Raw genomic sequence first — 23,408 nt, 5'->3', positions numbered from 1 at the left:
TGGCAGAGCATTAAAGTCGAATAGTCGGTGCAACCCAGCTAGTTCCTAGAACTAATTGATAATGCCCAGATTTTGCAGTGTTCGCATCACAGGAACTAAGAACAAATATTGTTTTGGAGAGACTAAATCAGCTCCTACTTCAGAGTATGGTCTAACCTAGCACAATAGGAACTATCAGTGACATAAGTGTACAATAATTGGCCTCACGCATCAAAATAAAAGTCATAACAAGCGCCGCTTACATCACTTGGAAAATGGCCTTGGAAACTTTTAATTCTCGTGGAACCACCCTGGTGGTTAGTCCCTAGATCTACCCGGTGCAAAAGGCCCTTGTGTTGGAACAAAAGCGCTCAGATTTCATCAAAAATATCTTAATTTATGTTTCGAAGATGAACGACAGTCCTACAGATTTGGAACAACATGGGGGTGAGTAATTAATGACATAAATTACATTTTTTGGGGTGAACTAACACTTTATTGACTGACAAAACACTTTTTATCCATCAGGAAGCTTCACAAACCCTGGAAACTGTCTGCTTTCATTTACTGAAATGCTGGTCTTTCTTTAAAAAAAAAAAATTGGATTTGGATTGACATTAGGGTGAGTTAATGATGACAGAATATCATTTTAATGCATGGTTAAAATCCACACGCATCTGAACCCACCCAGTTGGATTGGGCAGAGAACCGGATAATGACATCACCACAGGGGGTCTGGCTGGAGTGTGTCTCTTAGATCAGCTTCATTAGAGTAAAGCCATGCTGTAAATAGGATTAATCCAGGCTTCAGCGGCCAACCTCCCTAGTACTGACGTAAACCTAAAATCTAGCCTGAACAGACATGATTTTTCTCTCTGGACAAATTAAATGAGACACAAAAAAAAGAGAAGTGGACAGGGATACAAGCAATGAGTGTGATCCTTTTTTTTGTGTGTATTGAATGCTTTTGGATAAATGTTATCCAGCTATTCTTATGCTGTTCATCCCTGTTTCTCTCTCGTCATCTCATCCCTGTCTCTTCTCATAGCTGTTCTCAATCTTATAGTGGGATCATGCAGTCATAGGATTCACACTGTTAACAGATGTGCAAAATAGACAGAAATGCATCGAATCAGTTTTACAGTGACAATTGCTAGATTCACACAGTCAGTGTTTGGGATTGATAATCATATTTACTAACATGTCACTTGACTTGTCTTGTTCAGAGTAGCGGTTTGCATACTGTCTGGATTAATAAATAAGTCCAACCCCTTTTCCGTTCTTATTATAGCAGTGAAAAACGCCTGCAAACTTAATGACGAAGATAAATATCAATTCATTTTTATGTTTTAAGTTTTTTTTTATTTTCAATGTCACTTTAATTTTTTCACTAATGTTCAGCATTTTGTAGTTTGTTTATTAGTTTTAATATTTTAGGACTGCTAAATGTACTGTGCTAGCTGCTATCATTTAAAAATATTTAACACTGAAATGGCTCAGAATATGGCATGTTTAATGCAGGTGAGTTGTAAGGGTTTCAAGTTTTGTATATATTTAATATTAATATTTAAAGGGGTCATGGACTGTATTGTTTTATAATGTTTCCTGGGGTGCACTTATAATGTAAGTATAATTTCTACATTCACATACTATGAGCATCGAATCATACTAGCTTGCAGAAGCACATAATATGGTCTATAGGACACAGAGTTCTAGACTCTAGTTGTCAATGTGGTTTTTATATAGCTGAGACACAAATTGCCTTTGTCAGTCATGACAGGACATCTAACAAAATTGCCTTCTATCTTGTCTGCTCCGAACATTCGTCAACAGACTCTTCAAGAAGAGGCGTTAGAACGCCTGAAGATTTGCTTGCAGTTTCTATGTAATATTCTCCATTTTAGCGAGCAAGTGAGCGCTAATTGCTAAATGAACTTGCTGGGCCACTCCGAGGGAGCACAGACATTAACTCCAGGGTTTGTTCATGCTATGACTGGGAAGCTTAAAGGAAAAGGAAAAAGCGACGTGAGGGAGGGGCAGAGACAAGAGAGTGTTCGTGCCAAGATGTCTATGACCGGTGGCAGCTGCTGCCCATCTAATTACCCTGCACCTGCTTGGCTGCCAATCGCCACATTTCCTTTGTCTTATTGGCAGCTTTCGCACAAACCCTGGCTATTCTGCAATTTGACTGGCTGAGACCAGTTTGCAATCTCTTTGAAAATATAAATCTCTCTAGTCATGAATCCAGGCGTGCGCATTATTGTGTTACTTTAGCGATGGGCCGCAGCTGCGCTGACCGAAAGCAAATACCCATTTTGATTGTCCTTTTTTTTTGTGTCTAAGGTGCTTTTTTCAGGCTCCAGCACCTGTTGGGCTGAACACAAAAGCAGTGGAAAATAAGCAGATGAGATTTTTGATAAACAAAAGCAGATCTTGGTTCAGTCAGAAAGAGCCTGGACGGGAATGAAATAACCAAAAATGGAAGGGTATACTTTCTTTGCTTTCATTTTACTTTGAGGCACTGTATAAGGTTCTTATCCATTTTAAATTCTTGTTTATTTACAATTTCATCTATTATTATAGAAGTAGCTATATCTTTTATGTGCATGTCATTCTCATTTTAATGAAAGGACATTTTTAGTTCTGTTGCACAAAGCTCATGATTGTATCCCAGTTTGTTAGAGGTTCAATATGAACAAAAAACTGGACGTGGGAAGAGAGCGTGGGGCCCACAGGGTAGTGTGATGCTGGTGCATATGGTACATGTAAGTGCGTGCGTGTGTGTGTGTGTTTGAGGGAAACAGTAGGGGGAGACAGGAGAGGTTTCAGTACAGCGTGTTGGCTATATGCCATGCTTGGCTGTTGGGTCTCTTTGTTTGGAATAATGGCCACACAGGCAACACGTGGACCCATTGACAAATGATCTCTGGGTCACAAACCTCCTTCCCTGAGGCCATTTCTCACTTTCGGTCTCTGAAACGCACGTATATAGCCAAATACACTCAGAAAGCCACAAAAGACCCTCAATGTGGCTCACATCCAATTTTTAGTCAGGCCAATCATGGTTTCCTTGACTCACATCACATGGAATCAAAATCAGCCAATTTTGCATTTATGCACTGCAAAAAATACTTTTCTTATTTAGTATTTTTTTGAAAATCAAGATGTATTTACTAGATAATTAAAATTCCATGAGATATTTGTTCTTGTTTTCAGTCAAATTAAAATTGTGTTTATTTTTATTAATTTTTTTTGTTGTTGCTTAAAACAAGGAAAATTATCTTTCAATGGGGTTTAAAAAAAAGTTCCCTCAGAAAACGAGAAAAAAAAACGCCTAATGTCATTTTACATATTTAGTGGAAGCAGTTTAAAAAATATATATATTTTAATTGGAAATGAGCCAAAAATAATATATAAGAAACGTTTTTTTTTTTTTTTTTGCTGTGATACACGTTTCTGGTTGTAAACGATTGAAAGGTGCAAAATGCAAATTTGTCTTGGTAGTTTTATATTAACATGCTATAAAAACGCTCTGCTTCTGGAAAAACTGTTTTTTTTGGCTGTAAATTGTGAACTCATTGTTATGTATTATTTGTTTCCCCCACCCCATTACAGTAACAATGTTAAAGCGATGGGTCACCCTAAAATTAAAATTATCCCATAATTTACTCACTCTCAAACCATCCTAGGTGTACATTTGACATGTATGTATGTATGTATGTATGTATGTATGTATGTATGTATGTATGTATGTATGTATGGACTGTCTTCCATATTCATCTTAAAAAGAAAGTGTAACGCCTCTCACAGTTCAAAACACGTTACGTGCAACATCATCGTCACGCCAGTTATGCTTAAGTTGAACATGGAAGGCAGTCTGACGGAAGCTAGATGTTTTACTTTAAATATAGATATAGATAATTTTCTTACAAAAATCCATCAATTCATTTCAGAAGGTCTTTATTAACCCCAGGAGCTGTGTGGAGTATATGTATGATGTATGGATACACTTTTTTTGGGCTTCAAATTTTGGGCATTATACCGCTTGGAAGAGTAAGGACATTTTTAAATATAACTCTGAATGTATTCGTCTGAAAGAAGAATTTCATATACACCTAGGATGGCTTGAGGGTGAGTAAATCATGGAGAATTCTTCATTTTTGGGTGAACCCTTTAACAGTCCAAGGCTTTTCTCATTTGTACCCCCGTGATTAATTTAACCCAGCAAATTGAAGGCATACTGAAATTTTGCACCAGGACTCTGACCCAGGAAATGTGAGAAGGTCTGTGTAGTCCTAAATATGTGGATGTTTATCTAGCGGTCTATAAACTGATGTTCGCCCATAACTCCCTCAAAGAGGCCCTGAAGTGCTCTGCCTATATATAAGACAGCCACACCTTATCTCAGCAGCACTGTCCATGTTTGGGTGTCCCAAGGCCTTGGCATGAGGAAAATGAAAGAAAAGGGGAGTTCTAAGTTTGGAGAAGGGATATAAGGACACTCAACAGCAGGAAAAGGAAGGTGTTCTCTTTTGGGATGGGTCACGCTACACTTTCCCGCCACCTTGAGCACTCTTCCCAGAGCTTCCTGTGTTGGGTTCGAGCTCTTAAAAACAGAATCTGACCCCTTGACAAGCACTTCTTAATTTTTTTCCCACCTTGTACTCAAAACATAAAATACTGTCAAATAGCCAAATGGTAAAACATCTGTTGTTCTAATTTCTTTAATGTATTCCACCCCAATGCAGTCAGCCAGTCAAACAAATGCAATTACTACTGTTAATACCCATTATGTGTGCTCGCACAGAAACAACACATCAGTCTCACTAATTCACTCTTTCTGGCCGAATTGTGTAAATAGTCCATATTTAAGATATTATTTTTGGAGTATTATGCTTTCAGCATGGGACTTTCAATTAGGGATATTTAGCCTGGAATGACTGACCATAGCCAAGTCAAACTTGCATGTCAATCAAAATTGGTATTTTTGTAAACTTAGCACTCATTTTCACTAATTTAGCTTATAATTATGTTATATAATTATGTATGTTTTTTTAATGACAGAAAATGAGGAAACTCATTCCACTTTAATTAAATTGAATTTGAGGTATTATGAATATTTAGTTATTCGATCTTAAAATTGTAGTTACCTTTTCTTGTAGGTAAGTTGCAGTTTAGCATCTTTAATGCTATGGAAACGAGGTGCTGTGCTCTTGCTACATAGTCCAGATGTTTGACAGGCTATTTGCAATCCCATTAGGAGCTGCTCTGGACATGCGTATAGAGAGTTTTGTATTTCTCTAGTTTACTTGAACACTTGTAACACAAAGCATTTAAAGTTAAACCCAAGTAAAATAACATTTTAATTCTGTCATCTTTTACTCACACCTGTAAGACTTTCAATCATCTTCAGAGCACAATTAAAGATATTTTTAATGACAGCTATGTGACTACATTTTGACACGTTTGAGCTTCTTTCACACCTGCCTCATTTAGTTCGGTTGAATCGTACTAGAGTTCGTTTCCCTCTTTGGTGCGGTTCGTTTGGTCAGGTCTGAAAGCAGCAATCGCACTCGGGTACGCACCAAAAGCGGACCAAACAAGCGTCCCGAGACCTCCTTGAAGAAGTGGTCTCGGTACGCTTTCAAACGAACTCTGGAGCGGTTTGTTTGTGGTGAGAACGTGATCTGACCTCGAACAGAACCAACTGCAAAAGTACTGATCATTTTTGGACTGAACCAGCTGCCGTAGTTAGCTGCGCCGACATTGTGTGCATGACATTATTACCTGATAGATCGTTGGAAATATTTTCGGGAAGATGAGCATGTCAGTTAAGAATAATTAATGCATGCCTCCGCTTGAGTCATGCGCGCTCGCCGTCTGCAGTGCATTAGAATGTTGTTTTCACGTCGCATCCGCGCTTCATTATAGAAATGTATTGTTTGCATACTGTGGTAAATACACACAGTGTAGTAGATAGTGTTATAGTTTGCTGGCTTTGCAAACTATTTATCCATACGTAAATTCTGAACAATCGAAAAGCAGTTTAGGAAATACGCCATGGCCAATGAGTTATGTGGATGTTGTCACATGCCTGCGTTTTGGTTTGTTTCAACTGGTTCGGACCAAAGCAATCAGTGTGGTGTGAAAAGGAACCAAAAAAGCTGAAAAATGCAACAATGTATAATTGTTTGCCCTTGGTTCGGACCAAATGAACCGAACTAGAGATGTGAAAGCACCCTAAGATTCATTCTTCTATTACGCAGCACATTTGAGCTTCAGCAAGAACCAATGAGGTTCATTCTCGTGTTACGCATCACGTTTGAGCTTCAGCGAGAACCAATGAGGTTCATTCTCGTTTTAGGCATCACGTTTTAGCTTCAGCAAGAACCAATGAGGTTCATTCTTGTTTTATGCATCATGTTTGAGCTTCAGAGAGAACCAATGAGGTTCATTCCCATTTTACACATCACGTTTGAGCTTCAGCAAGAACGAGATTGGTGCTTGCCGAGAAGATGGCTTCTTAGCTTTTGCTGCATTTAGCCTGGCCAGTGTATTTCAGGGGAAGGTAGCTGAGGGCTGGGTTATTTATTAAACAACATTCCAGCCTCATTGCATTTCCAAATGCCTTAGGGGACGATTTAATTTCACCATTATATTCTGGAACCCTGAAAACTACACCACACTAGCAAGGTTCAAGGTCCAGCTAGACTTTAATCACATGCTAGAAAGAAGCCTGCAGAACTGTCATAGTATCACCTCCTAGCTGCAGGGGAGATCAAAAGAGTTGAGGAGCGGATATTACATGAGAAATTTCAACAGGCAGGAGATCACAGTGTGTGAGTCGTTGTCTCTAAGAAATGAATGAGTACGTGCAGGCTGATTACTGCTCATAGCTATATTTTGTACTTGTCAGAGTTTTATTAGTGTTGGGAATTTTAACACCTTTTAGAAGCAAGGATACAGTATATCAGTGTCACTGCCTATTTTAAAGTGACTGCAATAGCCTTCTCTTAAAGATGAAGTGTTTAATTTCTGCGACACTAGTGCCACAAAATGGAACTGCAAAAATACTGTTTTCAAACAGGTTTCTCAAACAGTTATTAGTTTGTTACACAGATAGTCACACTCACAAATGCACACCATTGGTTGAGCCAATGTTGCGGTGTCAGGCTAGAAAGTACTTTAACCATAGAAAAATAAAATCACCTTTAGCAATGTTGGTCTTAATTTGTAGTAAAAAGTACAAACAGTCTTAGACAGGAAATAGTCTTTCCCAAGACTCACAACATAAAATAATCAAAGTGATTTGAGATATGGTGTATTTATTAAATGTCAACTTAGAGACGGTCCTCGAATGTGTGTGTGGCAACCGTAGCGTCAACTTCAGACCATGATCAATGTACGTTTCAACAATGCATGCTCATAAACACCAGCATAATATGCATGTTATTTAGTTGGACAGGGACCTTAGAGGAGTGTGTGTGTGTGTGTGTGTGTGTGTGTGTGTGTGTGTGTGTGTGTGTGTGTGTGTGTGTGTGTGTGTGTGTGTGTGTGTGTGTGTGTGTGTGTGTGTGTGTGTGTGTGTGTGTGTGTGTGTGTGTGTTTCAAAGTCGCAGGTGCATGAGAAAAATTTTATCATGTATTTAGGCCCGAGGCACTCGAATCAAAAGATAAGAGCGGTTGAAATTACAAGAAAGAATTTATGGCATCTGTACAAATGGGCCATCGAACGATCAAATTCATTTTCAAGCCTCATTCTGTGAATGGTTTACAAATGGTTATTCCATTCCCAATCAAAGCTGCATTTTAAGCACAAGAACCGAGGTTAACACGAAACTGCATTCACGCCCTGTTTTTCTTTTGTAATGCAACATTTCTTAGCGAGACAGAATGTTCAAGAAGAAAAATGTAGGTTGGGGCTTTTATCCATTGGATTTTCATCCATCGAGAAAAGTAGGCAGTCTAGACCAAAATGAAGTTAGACCTGACTTTGAGTTTGCATATGATTGTGGAGGACTACCCCCTTCTGAAACAGCTGCCAGCAGCTACTTTTAAAGCTTTTTAACTGGGATGTGGAGGCTAAAGGTCAAGTTCACCCTTAAGATCATTACAATGGTAATACATTTTTGGGTGACTTGCTAATGTTTGTTGGTTAGTGTTGGTTGAGCACTAGCAGTTCACAATAAGGCCAAGCAAAAGTCTATTAAGAAATGAAATACTAAATAGGGTAATTTTTTGATTCTTGGCTTTGTGTACTGTCACAAGTTCTTCCTTCCTGTGTCCTGTAAATAAGGGCATTACATGTCAGCCCACAGGAAATTGAGACTCAAATGTGATTGTTTCAGTTCTGGCATCAGCACTCCAGGAGCAGCGTTTGATGGAAATACAGGAAGAGCTCTTTTGATCTTTCTCTCAGGCTCTACACACATTTACAAACCCTTCTGGGAGAATGTGACGTACTGCAGAGATGTGAAAAGTTTCAAGTGTCGGATGAGTAGTTTGCTTTTTTACGTTTCTTCATAGTCTGTTGAAAAAAAAATGGACTTGATATTTTTTTTGTGCTGAATCTTATATATGCTTGTGCTATGAAGTACCGTGCTGCTTACATGGACAGTGCTGTTTTTTGCTAATATAGGCGGTTGAAATAAGCAGGCTTACATGTACAGTATACACACTCTTTGGTTTCAGAGTGGCAGTAGACCGTCGAAGAACATAGGTTCAGCGGTGCATGTCAACGCTGTCTTTGTGAGGCAAAGGTACAGATAAAGTTACTCGCGCACACGTAACGAAACGCATCCCACACCGTGGACAGATAGCAGACAGAGAGACTGCCGTCAATTGCCACAGTGCTCAATTAGGATAAATGGAGCTATCTCTGGTGTATGTGACCTGGTTCTATAATTAACCCTGGGGGATGACAGCATTAAAGCCTGCTGCATGTATGCGTGTGAGATGTGAATGTCTCGCCTCTTACCGCCAAACCTCCACTTCAAACACAAGCATGCATACACACAACGGTACATCAAAGCATGGCGTATGGTATGTTCTGCTCATGACAATGTTGACTGTGATTATATACAGCAATACATCTAGACCGCTGCCTTCAAGTTTAAGCTCTCTGATTTATTGTGTATTTAGAGCTAGAGCTATTCTTGATCACACACTTACATAAACGGTAAAAAATAAAAGTTTTCAAGACAACTTTATAACTATTAGCACATATGTGACCCTGGACCACAAAACCAGTTATAAGTAGCACAGTATATTTGTGGCCAACAATAGCCAATAAAACATTGTATGCATCAAATTATTTTTCTTATGCCAAAAATCATTAGGATATTAAGTAGAGATCAAGATATTTATTTTATACTATTATTATTTATTATTAATAGTAATATGCATTGCTAAGGAATTCATTTGGACAACATATAAGGCGTTTTTCTCAATATATAGAATTGTTTACACCCTCAGATTCCAGTATCTTGGCCAAATATTATCCTAAAAAACCATACACCAATGGAAAGCTTATTTACATATTAGCTTATTTAGCTTTAAGATGATGTATAAATCTCAATAATAAGAAAAAATTGACCCTTATGACATGGTTTTGTGGTCCAGGGTCACATATTGTAAGGCCTGTGGTGTGACAGGCAGCGGGGCGAGGGACCGCGAGAGCGGGCCGGTGATTAACGTTCACGAGTGCCAGCTGCGTGGCACACCGGTCTCGTCTCGCAGCTCCTGCTCCTCCTTATATGCTCCCGTCACATGGCCGCGAGACGAGACCGGTGTGCCACGCAGCTGGCACTCGTGAACGTTAATCACCGGCCCGCTCTCGCGGTCCCTCGCCCCGCTGCTTGCCACACCACAGCCTAATATACACAATAACTTAATGCTTTAAATAGGGTAAATGATGATTTGAGGAAAGGACATGTTGAAGGACAGGCACCTTAGTTTAAAGATGTAATGATGTCCCATTTGTGAAAAAAATGTGTCTGAATAATAGTCCTAAAGATATTTTTTTCTTCATGGTATTTCAGTGAAAAATAATTTTCAAATTGATAAATGATAGCTTAACTCTTTCCCCATCATTGGCAAGATTTTCTGTCATATATGACACGTTTCCCCGCCATTGATGAGTTTTTCCGGCAATCCATGTTTTCACTGTTATGCAGTAGTGGATGCTATTACGCATCTCCTGGAATAGTGCAGAATGACCAGATCCAAAAACAAGTGAAGAAGAAGCAAAAACAAGCGATATAAACATGTAAGCTAATGCGATCATCAAACCTTCAACATAATATAAATCAAAACGGCCTAATTTTACAGAATTAAATGTCAAACCCACAAAGAGGTAAAGGACTGTACAAGCTTTGGGGGTGTAGATTACTGAGGTATAGTCCATTTAATTTCCACAAATGGTTCTTTCAATAAACCAGTAAAAAAATTTTTAAAACGATTCACCGGTTCCTTGCGTCAACTCGCAATGATGTTACTAAGCATTTCTTTTCTAACAACTCAGTATAAATGAAACATACAAATAAAGTCATTTGAGTCAATGCATATTGAAACATTCAAATAAAGTTGTCTGTGAACGCATAATGCTGATATAATTCACGTCCTTGGTGATACACACGCATGCGTGTAGTGTCAGCAACTCACTCTTCATCCTCTGTAATCCTCTGCAAATGTCAACGGTTGGTTGAACCGGCTCATTCAGTTCTTTTTGAGTCGGACGTGCTACTTCGGCTGCGTGTCTTATGCCATCACAGAAATAATGTTTGATTCATTTAGCTTATTGAACTGGCTTTTGACCAGTTACTTCCTGGGAAATTATTAGTTCAATAATTGGACATCACTAGTGTTTATGGAGAGTTAAACTACTTGATTTTTCTATCAAGAACTTAGAGAGTTAACAGACAGAATATTTTGCATAGAAAGGAGACAGCCTGACACATGCATGCTGAATGTGTGATTGCTTGATTAACAGGTTTTCATAGACAAAGGATGTTAAATGCCAAGAATTTAATTGTTTGTTCATGTAAAGGTGAAACGTATGCATACACTGTAAACCATAACGCTCAAAATGATTAATTGCTTTGAATAGAACCATCTCAAATTAAACAAATTATTTAAATGAAATGAACATTTATGAGTATTTAGAGGGATCCCCTGGTGTTGAGACTTGTATGGCTTAATATAACATAAATGATGTCTCTTACTGAATTATGTAGTAGAAAACTAGATTTTATATTTGGACCATGGGCGGCGCCATTTTGTTTGCATTCTAGGTTGATGACGTAGATTGGTTGCACTCCTCAATCAGCTGGCATTACCCGTAGCTATTTTTACCACAACACAACTCGAAAATTGTTTCAGAGTTAAACAAAACCAATGAATTGCTTTGTAATTGTACTTAAAACACACTCAAACATACATGTGCACACAAACTCACCTACACAAGTCACAAACAGATCGGCGGCCGGGCACACACACACCCCTGACTGCTCTGTCTCAATCGAGATGTTGGGCTGCTCAGTCTCCACGACAGGGGCTGAATCCGAAATCGACCCCCTATACCCTGAAATAGGGCATTATTTGAAGGGACGGCCATTTGTAGTGTTGTCCGACATCATAGTGGACATGTTCAAGTGCAGTCATTCAGTCTCACGTTCACCGCAATAACGAGTGTACAGCCGATTTACAAACAGCTGTCCGACTTCACGCACTCAAACATACATGTGCACACAAACTCTCTCTCTCACACAGACTCACACACACCCCAACAGATCGGCGCGAACACACACACACACCCCAACAGATCGGCGCGAACACACACACACACCCCAACAGATCGGCGCGAACACACACGCACTGCGTGCGCGCATACATAACCCTCAATCACTATGCCCTGTGTTGATATCTAGACTGTTGATATGCAGTAGATTAACTGTAATGCCTAATGTATCCAGCAGAGGGAAATATCTAGGTAGGATGATGGGATAAGTTAACGTGAGGAGGAAGAGAGGCAGGATGTTTTGGTGATGATGCATGGGATTGTTTGTGCATTAAAGTTTGAGCACAAGCTTAGTGAATTAACCTCAATCTTTAAACTTTCACTTTTAAGACACAAATTACTTTCGCTACTTTTGTTCACTAATACAACTTGAAGGAGTTAATGAAGACGATCGAGTGCGTGAAGTCGGACAGCTGTTGTGTGTAAATCGGCTGTACACTCGTTATTGCGGTGAACGTGAGACTGAATGACTGCACTCGAACATGTCCCTATGGTGTCGGACAACACTACAAATGGCCATCCCTTCAAATAATGCCCTATTTCAAGGTAAAGGGGGTCGATTTCGGATTCAGCCCCTGTCGTGGAGACTGAGCAGCCCAACATCTCGATTGAGACAACGCAGTCTGTCAGGTGTGCCCGGCCGCCGATCTGTTTGTGACTTGTGTAGGTGAGTTTGTTTGCACATGTATATTTGAGTGTGTTTTAAGTACAATTACAAAGCAATTCATTGGTTTTGTTTAACTCTGAAACAATTTTCGAGTTGCGTTGTGGTAAAAATAGCTACGGGTAATGCCAGCTGATTGAGGAGTTCAACCAATCTACGTCATCAACCTAGAACGCAAACAAAATGGCGCCGCCCATGGTCCAAATATAAAATCGATTTTTTAAATAACGTAGATCTTTCATGGGTTTTCTACTACATAATTCAGTAAGAGACATCATTTATGTTATATTAAGCCATACAAGTCTCAACACCAGGGGATCCCTTTTAGAACTTTCTTTTTATTTTGCGTGCACATTACAAACCTGCACATTTTAAATAATCGGAATTGTTTCATTGTTTTAAGTTTTATGAACTTGTTTCTTTTAATTTAGACAAATTTAAATTGGACTGAAACTGGGCTGATAGAGTAAATGTTAAAATGACTCATTCAGCAAGTGCTATGCTATGCTATGCTACTGCTATCAAAGCATTGTGTTACCAATTAACAAGAAAACATTTATTAAAAAGTTTATCATATTAATTTAAATGTCTTATTAAAATATTTAAAGGTAAGAGCAATTCAAATGTATGAGTATAAAAACTAAAATCTGCAAGTTCAGCTTACTTAAACATACATTTCAGAACTAATTATTATTTTTATTACCGATTTTTTTGAGTTTTGCCAACTTATTCAGGTTTACAGTGTAAAATACACTGCATCTAAAATAAAACACACAAAGTTCAGCATTTTGATTTAACACTCTGTTAGAGCAGAAAATGTAGACCTGTCCTTAAACTATGCAGACAGTTATTTTTCTTACCCAGCAGTTGTACTCCTCTGGTCAGACCGTAGACATCTATGAGGGCCCACAGTGGCTCTGTGGTCCGAACGCCGCTGAAGAACAGCATGGGGCTGGAATCATTGATGCGGTAAAATACTCTCCCTTTCTTATCCACCCAGAAAGAAATGAGGTTTCCTTCGTTTGCAAACTCTTCTGGCAGGGCCTTGGCCCAAAAGCCGCTCTGGGACACCAGGTCAGGGCAGGCGTATTTGGGCAGACTGTCGGGGTTGATTCGAGAGGGGTCTTTAGAAGTGAAGCCCAGGCGGAGAGCACCACTCCAGCAGCACTGCTTTTTAGTTATCTAAAGACAGGAAAAAAAGCATCTGTTATTTTTACAATATAAGGCAGAGTCATTGCATACCACAGAAATGCTCGATCTCAAAAATATTTGCAAAGAGTGTACCTTTAGGCATACAGCAGCTGGGGCAGTACCCTCAAAGGGGAATCTTTGTAACCTTACTTACTCTAGGTACTAATATGCACCTAATTGAGGTAGATAAGATACAGTTGCATCTTTATATATATATAAAGACAAAACATTTATATTCTGAGACTTTTTAAATGTACTGAAACAGACACAGAAAGTTGTAAGTGGTCCACACTTAAAAGCTACAAGACTGATTTTTTTTCTTCTTTTCTTTCTGTTTTGGTTAGTTTGCTGTGAAGTGTTTGTATGTGTGTTTGATGGTGAGAGTGTTTGTTTATAGTTTCGAGAGCCAGATGTGTCCTCACAAATATAGTAAAACCTCAGCCCGTCAGGATGGGTGTCTTAATGCAATGTAAGCTCTTCCATTCTGCTTTTTGTTCAGTAGCCCCGCCCACAGTGAAATCTTAATGGCCATTTTCCTTTTTGACAAACAAATTACTCACTGAAAATGTGTCACAGCTTGATTAGGGCATAGTGTATTTGGTTAGTAAGTATAATTTGCGTAGACCTTTTTAAGGATGTATAGCTAAATTAGTGACATTCTTTTTAATGCTGTCAAATCAATGAATTTTGATTAATCGCATTTAATTGCATCCAAACGTTTGTGTTTACATATATTTGTTGTGTGTGTGTGTGTGTGTGTGTATATATATATATATATATATATATATATATATATATATATATATAGTATTTTATGTAATTTAATATAAGTGAGGATAGCAAAATAAAGTAAACTGACATGTACCCAAAAATACATCTCACACACACACACACACACACACACACACACACACACACACACACACACACACACACACACACACACAAATGTCAGAAAAACAAAAACAAATATAGCATATGGGACACACTTTATGCAGCCACAAGCAGCAGCAAAAAATATGTATATTCCCAAACACAAAATTCTTAATTCACTCTGTTTAATTTTATTTCTGTCACAGAGAACCAACTGAAACATTAATTAGCATTTAATTGTTCTGTGGGTTGAAAAGTTCCAATTCTTTCATTTAAAACCTTTACATGTGATTATTGAATTCCATCAAATATTTCCTTCTGCAGCAGTGCCGAAGGCCAAACGGGGCATGTTTTGTGATGGTTGTAAATGGTAGGGGACAATTCAGGGGATGTATGAGGCAGTCATGTGGTGTGTTTGGACTAGAGAAGCTCTGTTTTATTTGATTTACAGGAACTGATTTACAACTCCAGGAATGAGCATCACAAACATTTCAAGACCACGATGATTTATGCGACAGTGGCCCTGCGCTACTGAGAATATCACTATTGAGAACTTGACTAAGGAGTGAGTTTACACACAAAACCATTTGTGTATGTTGGTAGAATAACTGGTTAGGCTAGATTGAGAGTCATAGTCTGGGGTAGGACTGTTTATCTTAGATTGTTACTGCATTGACATTGAGGGAACTTCACTAGAGTGGAACGTTTAAAGTGCTGTAATGGTAGAGGGACAAACCAAAAAGACAGAAAAAAGAAAACACTATTGCGGGCGTTTCCATGTGAAAGGTGAAGCGCATTTTTGCACCTCTTGTGGAAACAAATTGAAATTTTAAACACATTTCCCTGAAGCCTTAAGTATTCTTTGTTTTTGTTTTTCACATGCACTAGAGTATGCATATTATGCGTGATTTGAATTTTGGCATCAGAACAGTATGCATTTACTGTATGAGTGCAGCCCAAGTTGGTTTCACTTTATTTTGATAGTCCCTTTGACACATTCTGTTAATTATAAGTAATACTGCACCAACTAACTCTCATTAGAGTGTTAGTAGAGTATTAGTAGTCTAGTAGGGTTAGGGTTAGAATAAGCAAGTAATAAGCAGACAGTCTGCAAATACTCAAATGAGATTTAGTTGAACTATGGGTGATTCATAGGGTCAAATAAAGCCTGCTTTAATGTAGCTATTTTTCATCTGTTAATACGTCATTGTCTCGTTAAAGGGTTAGTTCACCCCCTGTCATTAAATTCTCACCCTCATGTTGTTCCTCAAGACCTTTGCTCATCTTTGGAACACAAATTAAGATATTTGTGATGAAACCCGAGATCTCCCTGACCCCTCCATAGACAGCAATTTAATTATAACTTTCAAGGCCCAGAAAGGTAGTAAAAACATTGTTAAAATAGCCCATGTGACTCCAGTGGTTCAACCTTTAATTTAATGACGCGAGGAAAATATCTTTTGGTGCGCAAAAAACGAATTAAAATAACTTTCTTCAACAATTTCTTCTAGCCTCTGTCAGCCTCTTACACTGTTGACGCAGTGTAAACACTTTAGCACTTCCAGCATTGGCCGACGCCGTTCACGTAAGCACCACGTGAGCACACCTTCGGCTGTAGGACTAGAAAATCCTGTGCTGTTTATGCTACTTCACTGACACAGACTAGAAGAAATTGTTGAATAAAGTCGATATTTTTGTTTGTCAGAAAGCTTTCGATTTCATCAAAAACATCTTCATTTGTGGTCTTACGGGTTTGGAACGACATGAGGGTGAATAAATGACAGAACTTTCCTTTTCGGGGGGGTGAACTTTAAAGGGATACTCTACCGTTTTTTTCATATTAAACTGTTATTCCCTTAAATAAGACGAGTTGATTCATACCTCTCTCTTCTCAGTGCGTGCACTTAATCTCTCTGACGCGCGGTGACGATCTGATAGCATTTAGCTTAGCCCACTAAGCCCAGTTCATTCACTATGGTACCAAACAGAGATCAAGTTAGAAGCCACCAAACACCTCCACGTTTCCCCTATTTAAGTACAGTTACACGAATAGCTGAACGATCAAGTATGGTGACACAAAACCCCCCTATTGACAAAAATGAGAGAGGGGGAGGGAGATGTGAGGGAGGATTTTTCAGGCGTGACTTTTTACTGTGCCGAGTCGAAGTACTCTGTGCTATTCCCCCATACATTATAGTTCATTTTTAACCCGCTAAGAAAAGCGTCACGTTTCATTTTGTGTCACCATACTAGGTCGTTCAACTATTCGTGTAACTGTATTTAAATAGGGGAAACGTGGAGGTGTTTGGTGGCTTCTAACTTGATCTCTGTTTGGTTCCATAGTGAATGAACTGGGCTTAGTGGGCTAAGCTAAATACTACCAGATCGTCACCGCGCGTCAGAGAAATTAAATGCACGCACTGAGACGAGAGAGGTATGAATCAACTCGTTTTAGTTAAGGGAATAACATAGTGCAATATGAAAAGTAGTAGAGTATCCCTTTAACTTACCCTAAATTCAATTGACAGGATATAATCGTGCCTGATCATCAGCTGTATTTAAACAATCGGCCATTAGCTAAAAGAGAAAATAATTGGTTATTGGTCGATACAACGGTTCATCTCTAGTTATGAATTGCGTATTTTACCATTGAAAAAAATTACACCCTACACCTTTTTTAAAAAGACAGATGCGTATGTTACATCAACTGCAGCAGACACTCGGAAGTGTTCACATGCGCCTGTATGTCGTCTACTTGAGTATTCCAGACCCACCATCCCCCTATCCCACAGTTCCCAAATATGCCCTAGATTGATCTTTGCCTTTCCTTGTTCTTACCTTTAAGCGGACCTGCTCATAAAGAGCAATGGGCCGGTTGCTGAACGTGATTGCGTTGCAGAAGCTGGCCTGCCGTTTGACGCTCCTCTGTGCTAGATCCATAACTATCTGAGACCCTTTAGCATTGGGGTGGAAGAGAAGGGGGCTCACGGGGACACCGCCGCATGGATGCAAGGGTAAACAGCGCTTCGGTTTGTGGTGGCATCGGTGAGCTGTTGAAGGGAACGGTCCACCCAGAGAGTCTAGAAGAGAGAAAGAAAGATGATTTATAAACCATGGTCTGTCAATATGGTAAAATACTGCAAATGCTCATTTTACTTAATATATAAACAATATAAAAATACATAATGGTGTGAAAATAAGTCTTCTCTCAGCTTTAATCATGTTTAGACCCCCAGCTCAATATGACTAAAGCCTGGCCTTTACTTTCAAATCAATGAACCGCATAAAACAGCATCAGCCTTTGCATGGTGAGATTTGTCTGACCCCATTTCACACAGTATTTGAGTACAACATTTTCATTGGTGAAAATGTTTTTTAGTTTTGCAGATAAATCTGATTCATCTTTTCCCAAAAGGCTGCACTAACCGGTACAATTTCAGTACTGAAGCGTAAAATGCGACAACGTTTTCTACAGTATTTAATTATCGCTATTTGTTTACGAATTGGACAGCATGTTGCACTACAAATATGTCTTTGCTTGTAGTCACGTAATGGAAAATTGAGTTGAAAATGTAATTGAAAACTGATTATTGTTACTGCATTACAGCCAGTCTTTTTCTCATTTACAAGTGTTTGTGTGTGTGTGTGTGTGTGTGTGTGTGTGTGTGTGTGTGTGTGTTTGTGTGTGTGTGTGTGTATCTCCATTCCTGAGTAGAGGTGCAGGAAATACAGGGCATGCTATTTTGAATCTGTTTTTTAATTATTCATCCATGTGCCAAATCAATATAGCTCTCCACCCTATTGCATCCTTATCTCTCAACATGTTATACCTGAAAATGCAGTCGTTTTAAACTAGGCCTTCTATCTTCTATCAGCCTGTTGTATTATCATTATAGCTTTCTGTCTGTCTGTCTGTCTGTCTGTCTGTCTGTCTGTCTGTCTGTCTGTCTGTCTGTCTGTCTGTCTGTCTGTCTGTCTGTCTGTCTGTCTGTCTGTCTGTCTGTCTGTCTGTCTATCTATCTATCTATCTATCTATCTATCTATCTATCTATCTATCTATCTATCTATCGTTCTGTCCACATGTCCATTCATCATTTGATCTGTTGTACTCTTTCTATCTTTCTCTTGTACTATCCATCTATCATACTATCTATCATTATATCGTATAACAAACCTTTTTTGTTCTAGGCACACTGTCAGAAAAAAAGGTACATTGCTGTCACTGGGGTGGTACCCTAAGGTACAAAACCAAAAAGGTACTAATATGTTCTTTTAAGATACTAATTCGCACTCTTGAAGTACTGATATGTACCTTTTAAGGTACTAATATGTACCATTTAGGGGTGAGTAAGATACAAAGATGTACCTTTTCACTTTTGTACCTTAGGGTACCGCCCCAGTGACAGCACTGTACCTTTTTTTCTGAGAGTGCAATGTTAACAACTAAGTCTGTCTTTAGTTACTGTCTTTAGTTAGAGATGCACGTTTGAAATTCATACTCATAAAGACTTGGATGGATCAACGTTTTTTAGGAAATTCTTAAGAGTTATTCAATGACAAATACATTTTTTACAGTTTTTCTCAGTCGCTTTGGTACATTTCTCAGATCAGAATTGAAATTATCAAAACTACCTGTTCAATTCTCACATCATTGTGTCACTTGTGCACATCAAAAAGAACAGTTTCTCATTTCTTTGAACAAGTTGCAAATGCTTTGGTACATCCCTGCAAATCCTTATGTCAAATTCTCTTTTGTTTCCTACATTATCAGATGCATGTTGATCAAATGTATATTGGGTCTCTGAATAGTCTCACTCCCCTCAACATTTAGGCACAAGCTCATAAGTATTTACATGCAAAATGGTTGAACAAGTTATCATAATATGTCAAGCATATTTCTATACTTTCTATATTTCCATTAGACTTTTTTCTGAATTGGTAAATTGCTCCCAGGTGAATCTTGACTTTCTCTAATGAAGGTGCTTCTCATGAAACATCAACTAGCAGATATTGATATATTTCTACAGCACCGCATGTACAGTTTTTCCTATGTCAATGACATGTTCTGTCAATTAAAAAAACAGTACAAACAGTAAGAGTGTAAATTTGAATCTTTTCCATTCTCTTGCAATTACACTCACACATACACTAAGATGTAACTTACAATTGACAATAATTGTCATCAAAACTTTAGCCATATTTCCATCAGAACATCCCTCCAGAGTAAACTGTTATATTGACAACATGACTAAACAATTTGACTGTCTTATCCGTACACAATGACACAAGGACTTGTCATTCTGATAGCACTGACATGTTCATTGACACAGATATTTACTTTTGAGAGATGTTTTTTGCAGGTTATCCATGGTGTTTTGCTATTTGTACAAATTGTTTTGAGAAATGTCAAAGGTTTATAGTAGGGATGTCCCGATCCGATCACGTGATCGGAAATCGGGCCCGATCGCGTGATATCAGACTCGATCGGAATCGGACGTTACATACCGATCAGGACTCGGATATATATGTATATTCTGGGGTGAGGTGAGCAGGGGTGCCTTGTAAAAGGTGTGCACTTGCACCGTGGTTCATCTCACATCTGATGAGTGATGACGCATCAATAATATGGGTTGTAACCTGAAAATAATGCTTTATGTATGTTTCTATTGATGGATACACGTGCTGGCTCCTCAGTAATTACAACAGCGCTAATAAAAGAAAAACGTGGGCAAAACGGTCTATCTGTGTAAACTTTGTTCAATTCATGCGAGTTTTGCCGTATGTTCGTGAATATGAGCAGTCATTTTCACCGTCATCACCCTTGTGTAGAGAAGACGGGAATGAGAGCGCGCGCGCGCTGATCTGTCAGCATCATCCGAAAGCGCGCACTCGTCTCACAGCGTGCAAATATTGAGTTCTCTTTCAAGTCTTGCACTTAAACTGACCAACTCACACAAGAAGTATGTCAACATGTCCATCTTGATGAGTATCCAAGCAGACATAGTCCGAATATGCCTTAAGAGGACTTTATACAGTCGAGAAAGACGACGCAGAGCCTTCCATTAGGTCTTAAAGGGGCAGTAGCCATGCTGTCTGTTTAATGTCAAAGAAAAGATAAGGAATCAAATCACCCACTGCTCTTGATTGAATAGCTTTTGTAAGGATTAGTCTTTGATTTAAACAGTTAAATATGCAGCTATTTTACATTTGATTAGCCTACTTTATTCAATTTCTCTACCTAAAAACTAATGCTAGACCTATAAAAACCTGAAAAGCATTGTTAATTACACTTCAATCAAATTACACTATTTTTTCCCCAAAGTTAGTTTGTGTCATTGTAGGCAGTTATCATCACAGTGATTTCATTTCAAGTGTTCGTTTTTTAAATAAGTTTAGTTTTAGTTATTTATTTGATGCTATAAAAACGGCTGTGTGATGTCATGATTGACAGCGGAGATCGACGTCTACTCTGAGTGAAGTTGTCACTGAGGCACTAACAGACTTTTTTCGGGATTTTTGGGAGCAGATTATTTAATTTCCATAACTGTTTATTTCACACCAACATAATGAATTGTTCTGCATCTGTGAGAGTATAGGTGAGCTTTTGATATCGCCATTGTACTTCCTGCTCTGTGCAACTCCAGTCCCGGACTTTTTTATATTTACTGTTGCACTAAAATCCAACAGTGAAGAATTTATGTTATTATAGTTGTTGAATGTTAAAATAAGGTGAATAAAATAAAATTTTAATTTTATTTTGTTTCGCTCTTCTTTATTCTTTTTTTATGTATTATAGAAGTATCGGATCGGGACTCGGTATCGGCAGATACTCAAAATCAAATGACTCGGACTCGAGGGCAAAAACCTGATCGGGACATCCCTAGTTTATAGCTCAATTGTTGTCATTTAGGAATAAGATTGTGCTGGTGTTTTAATTGAGATCGTGATCTTTTAATGATTAACCCGTGCAGCTTAAGTTTCATTGTGTGTGTTTTACCAACATTATTATTATTATCAGACTAGATGCAGATGAGGCCTTAAGAATGGCCAGAGTAATACATTCTGATGTTTTTATTTACATAAGGTGATTATCTGTTTTAACACAGGCACAGTAATGATCTACAATGCATTCAGTTGGCACAATGTCACATTTAGGGACATCCATGAGAGGTTCCAGCTTTATGGCTGTCCTATCTACATTCATTCATGTCCAACATTCACCTAGTTGGCAAGGGGCTCCTTTAACAAGATAACACACCCTCACAGGTCCATAATGGCACAGTTGGAGGAGCATCCAGTGATGACACCAGTCCTCTCAGCTATTGTGGCTCCCATGTACAAACTGATAGTGGGCAATGACATGTTTCCTGAGCAATGCCGATAAGGCTACACTGGTCGCAAGAGCAGAGAATAAAGACTAGACATTTTTGTCTATATCTGGCAACCAGAGGACCATGTAAATGTGGAACCATCTCATGACAAAACGTTATCGTATAAAAGCGTTTGCTTGAAATGCCTTGCACGTTGCACACGTGTCTGTAAGTGTGTGTGTGTGGGCAGGTCTGTTTGCAGACGGACACTGTGTATAACACTCATAGTCTGAGCACACTGAAATGAATACATTAGCAAACACAAGAGCTGCAGCTGTCAGACAGAAAATGGAGGTTAAGTAGCAGCTCATGTTCCTTAGCAACGCTGCCATGGCAAAAGCTTTCCGTTTTCTGCTGAGCTGAGTTCAGTTTGTGTGCTTTCCCTTCATCTGTATACGTATAGACAGGGGAAGTTGGTCCCACACTTTTAAACTAAACTGAGTTTAAGGTGGAAGATACATTGTATATCAGAACAAGTTAAGATATGGCGTTAAATGTTCAGTCAACAACCTAGGTCCAAAGTTCCAAATAATTCAATTATAATTTTAAAATTGGCACTACTGTCTTTTTGTTCCTGGTCTTATAGGATTTATTCATTGCTGCTTATTATTCCAAAGAAAAAGGTATAGGTAATAATTTAGCAAACTCATATTGGCTCCATATTTTTAATGATTAAATCAAGTCCAACCCCACATTTTTCTCCTTTAAAATAGGTTGTGAACAACAATTCAGATTGACTCTCTAATACATTTCTGTTGTCGTACTAAATTGTATTATATAACATGCACTTAAGTCATAAAATATAACAACACCGGACATGCAGAAACACAAACACGCTTTGTAAGTAATAGATGCCAGTAAAATAGCCAACACAGAAGAAGCAGATTCCACCCTGGGCTACCGAACACATCATAATGCTGCTATTTCTATGGTTACCACATTCTTTTTTAAGGTAACCAATGGACAGAAGATGTTTCTTACATAAGTTTATTCCATAAAGAACAGCCTGGATTAGTCTGAATCAAAACATTTGAACATTTGAATAATATTTGATTGAATAATAATAATAATAATAATAATAATAATAATAATAATAATAATAATAAAGTTTTTCTGTTTAACAAATATACTCTGCTTGGACAAAAAAAAAAGAGTTGCTGTTTGGATTTAAATAGGCAAATGCTTATGAGTATGATTGGATCATTATTTCAGTGATTATTATGTTTCTAGCATTGTATAACCATTCTAACCTTAAAGGGTTACTTCAGAGATTAGCATATGGCTTTGTATCAGTAGAAACCCTGGAGTATATTCAACTGATTGTGCTTTCCCCCCCTCATATCCCTCTGAGACAAGAGATTTATGCATTTTATTTCTGGATAAACTCCTCCTATGATGCAAATTGACGATATTTGCATCATAGGAGGAATGTTTGGCAAAGGCTAAAGACTGCCCCTTACGAAACAAAAATATATTGCAATATATTTGAAAATATCATGCAATATATTCACATATGTGGGATTTAATATTTATA

The 23,408-nt window shown here is 38.4% G+C and overlaps 1 protein-coding gene across 2 annotated transcripts in view; it reads right to left on the bottom strand.

Annotated features, from left to right (window-relative positions):
* The window catches only part of neurl1aa (neuralized E3 ubiquitin protein ligase 1Aa), a 100,362-nt gene that overhangs the window by 21,710 nt on the left and 55,244 nt on the right, over positions 1-23,408 (bottom strand). For both annotated transcript variants that reach the window (XM_067441005.1, XM_067441006.1), the window contains exons 2-3: positions 17,343-17,584; positions 13,301-13,622 (exon numbers count right to left, since the gene is read on the bottom strand). In XM_067441005.1, coding sequence (XP_067297106.1) covers positions 13,301-13,622; positions 17,343-17,584 — 564 coding nt within the window. The remainder of the gene's footprint in view (positions 1-13,300; positions 13,623-17,342; positions 17,585-23,408) is intronic.

The sequence above is a fragment of the Pseudorasbora parva genome, chromosome 4, assembly GCF_024679245.1.
Source record: "Pseudorasbora parva isolate DD20220531a chromosome 4, ASM2467924v1, whole genome shotgun sequence".
NCBI lineage: Eukaryota > Metazoa > Chordata > Actinopteri > Cypriniformes > Gobionidae > Pseudorasbora > Pseudorasbora parva.
This window is presented reverse-complemented; position numbering and strand designations above follow the sequence as displayed.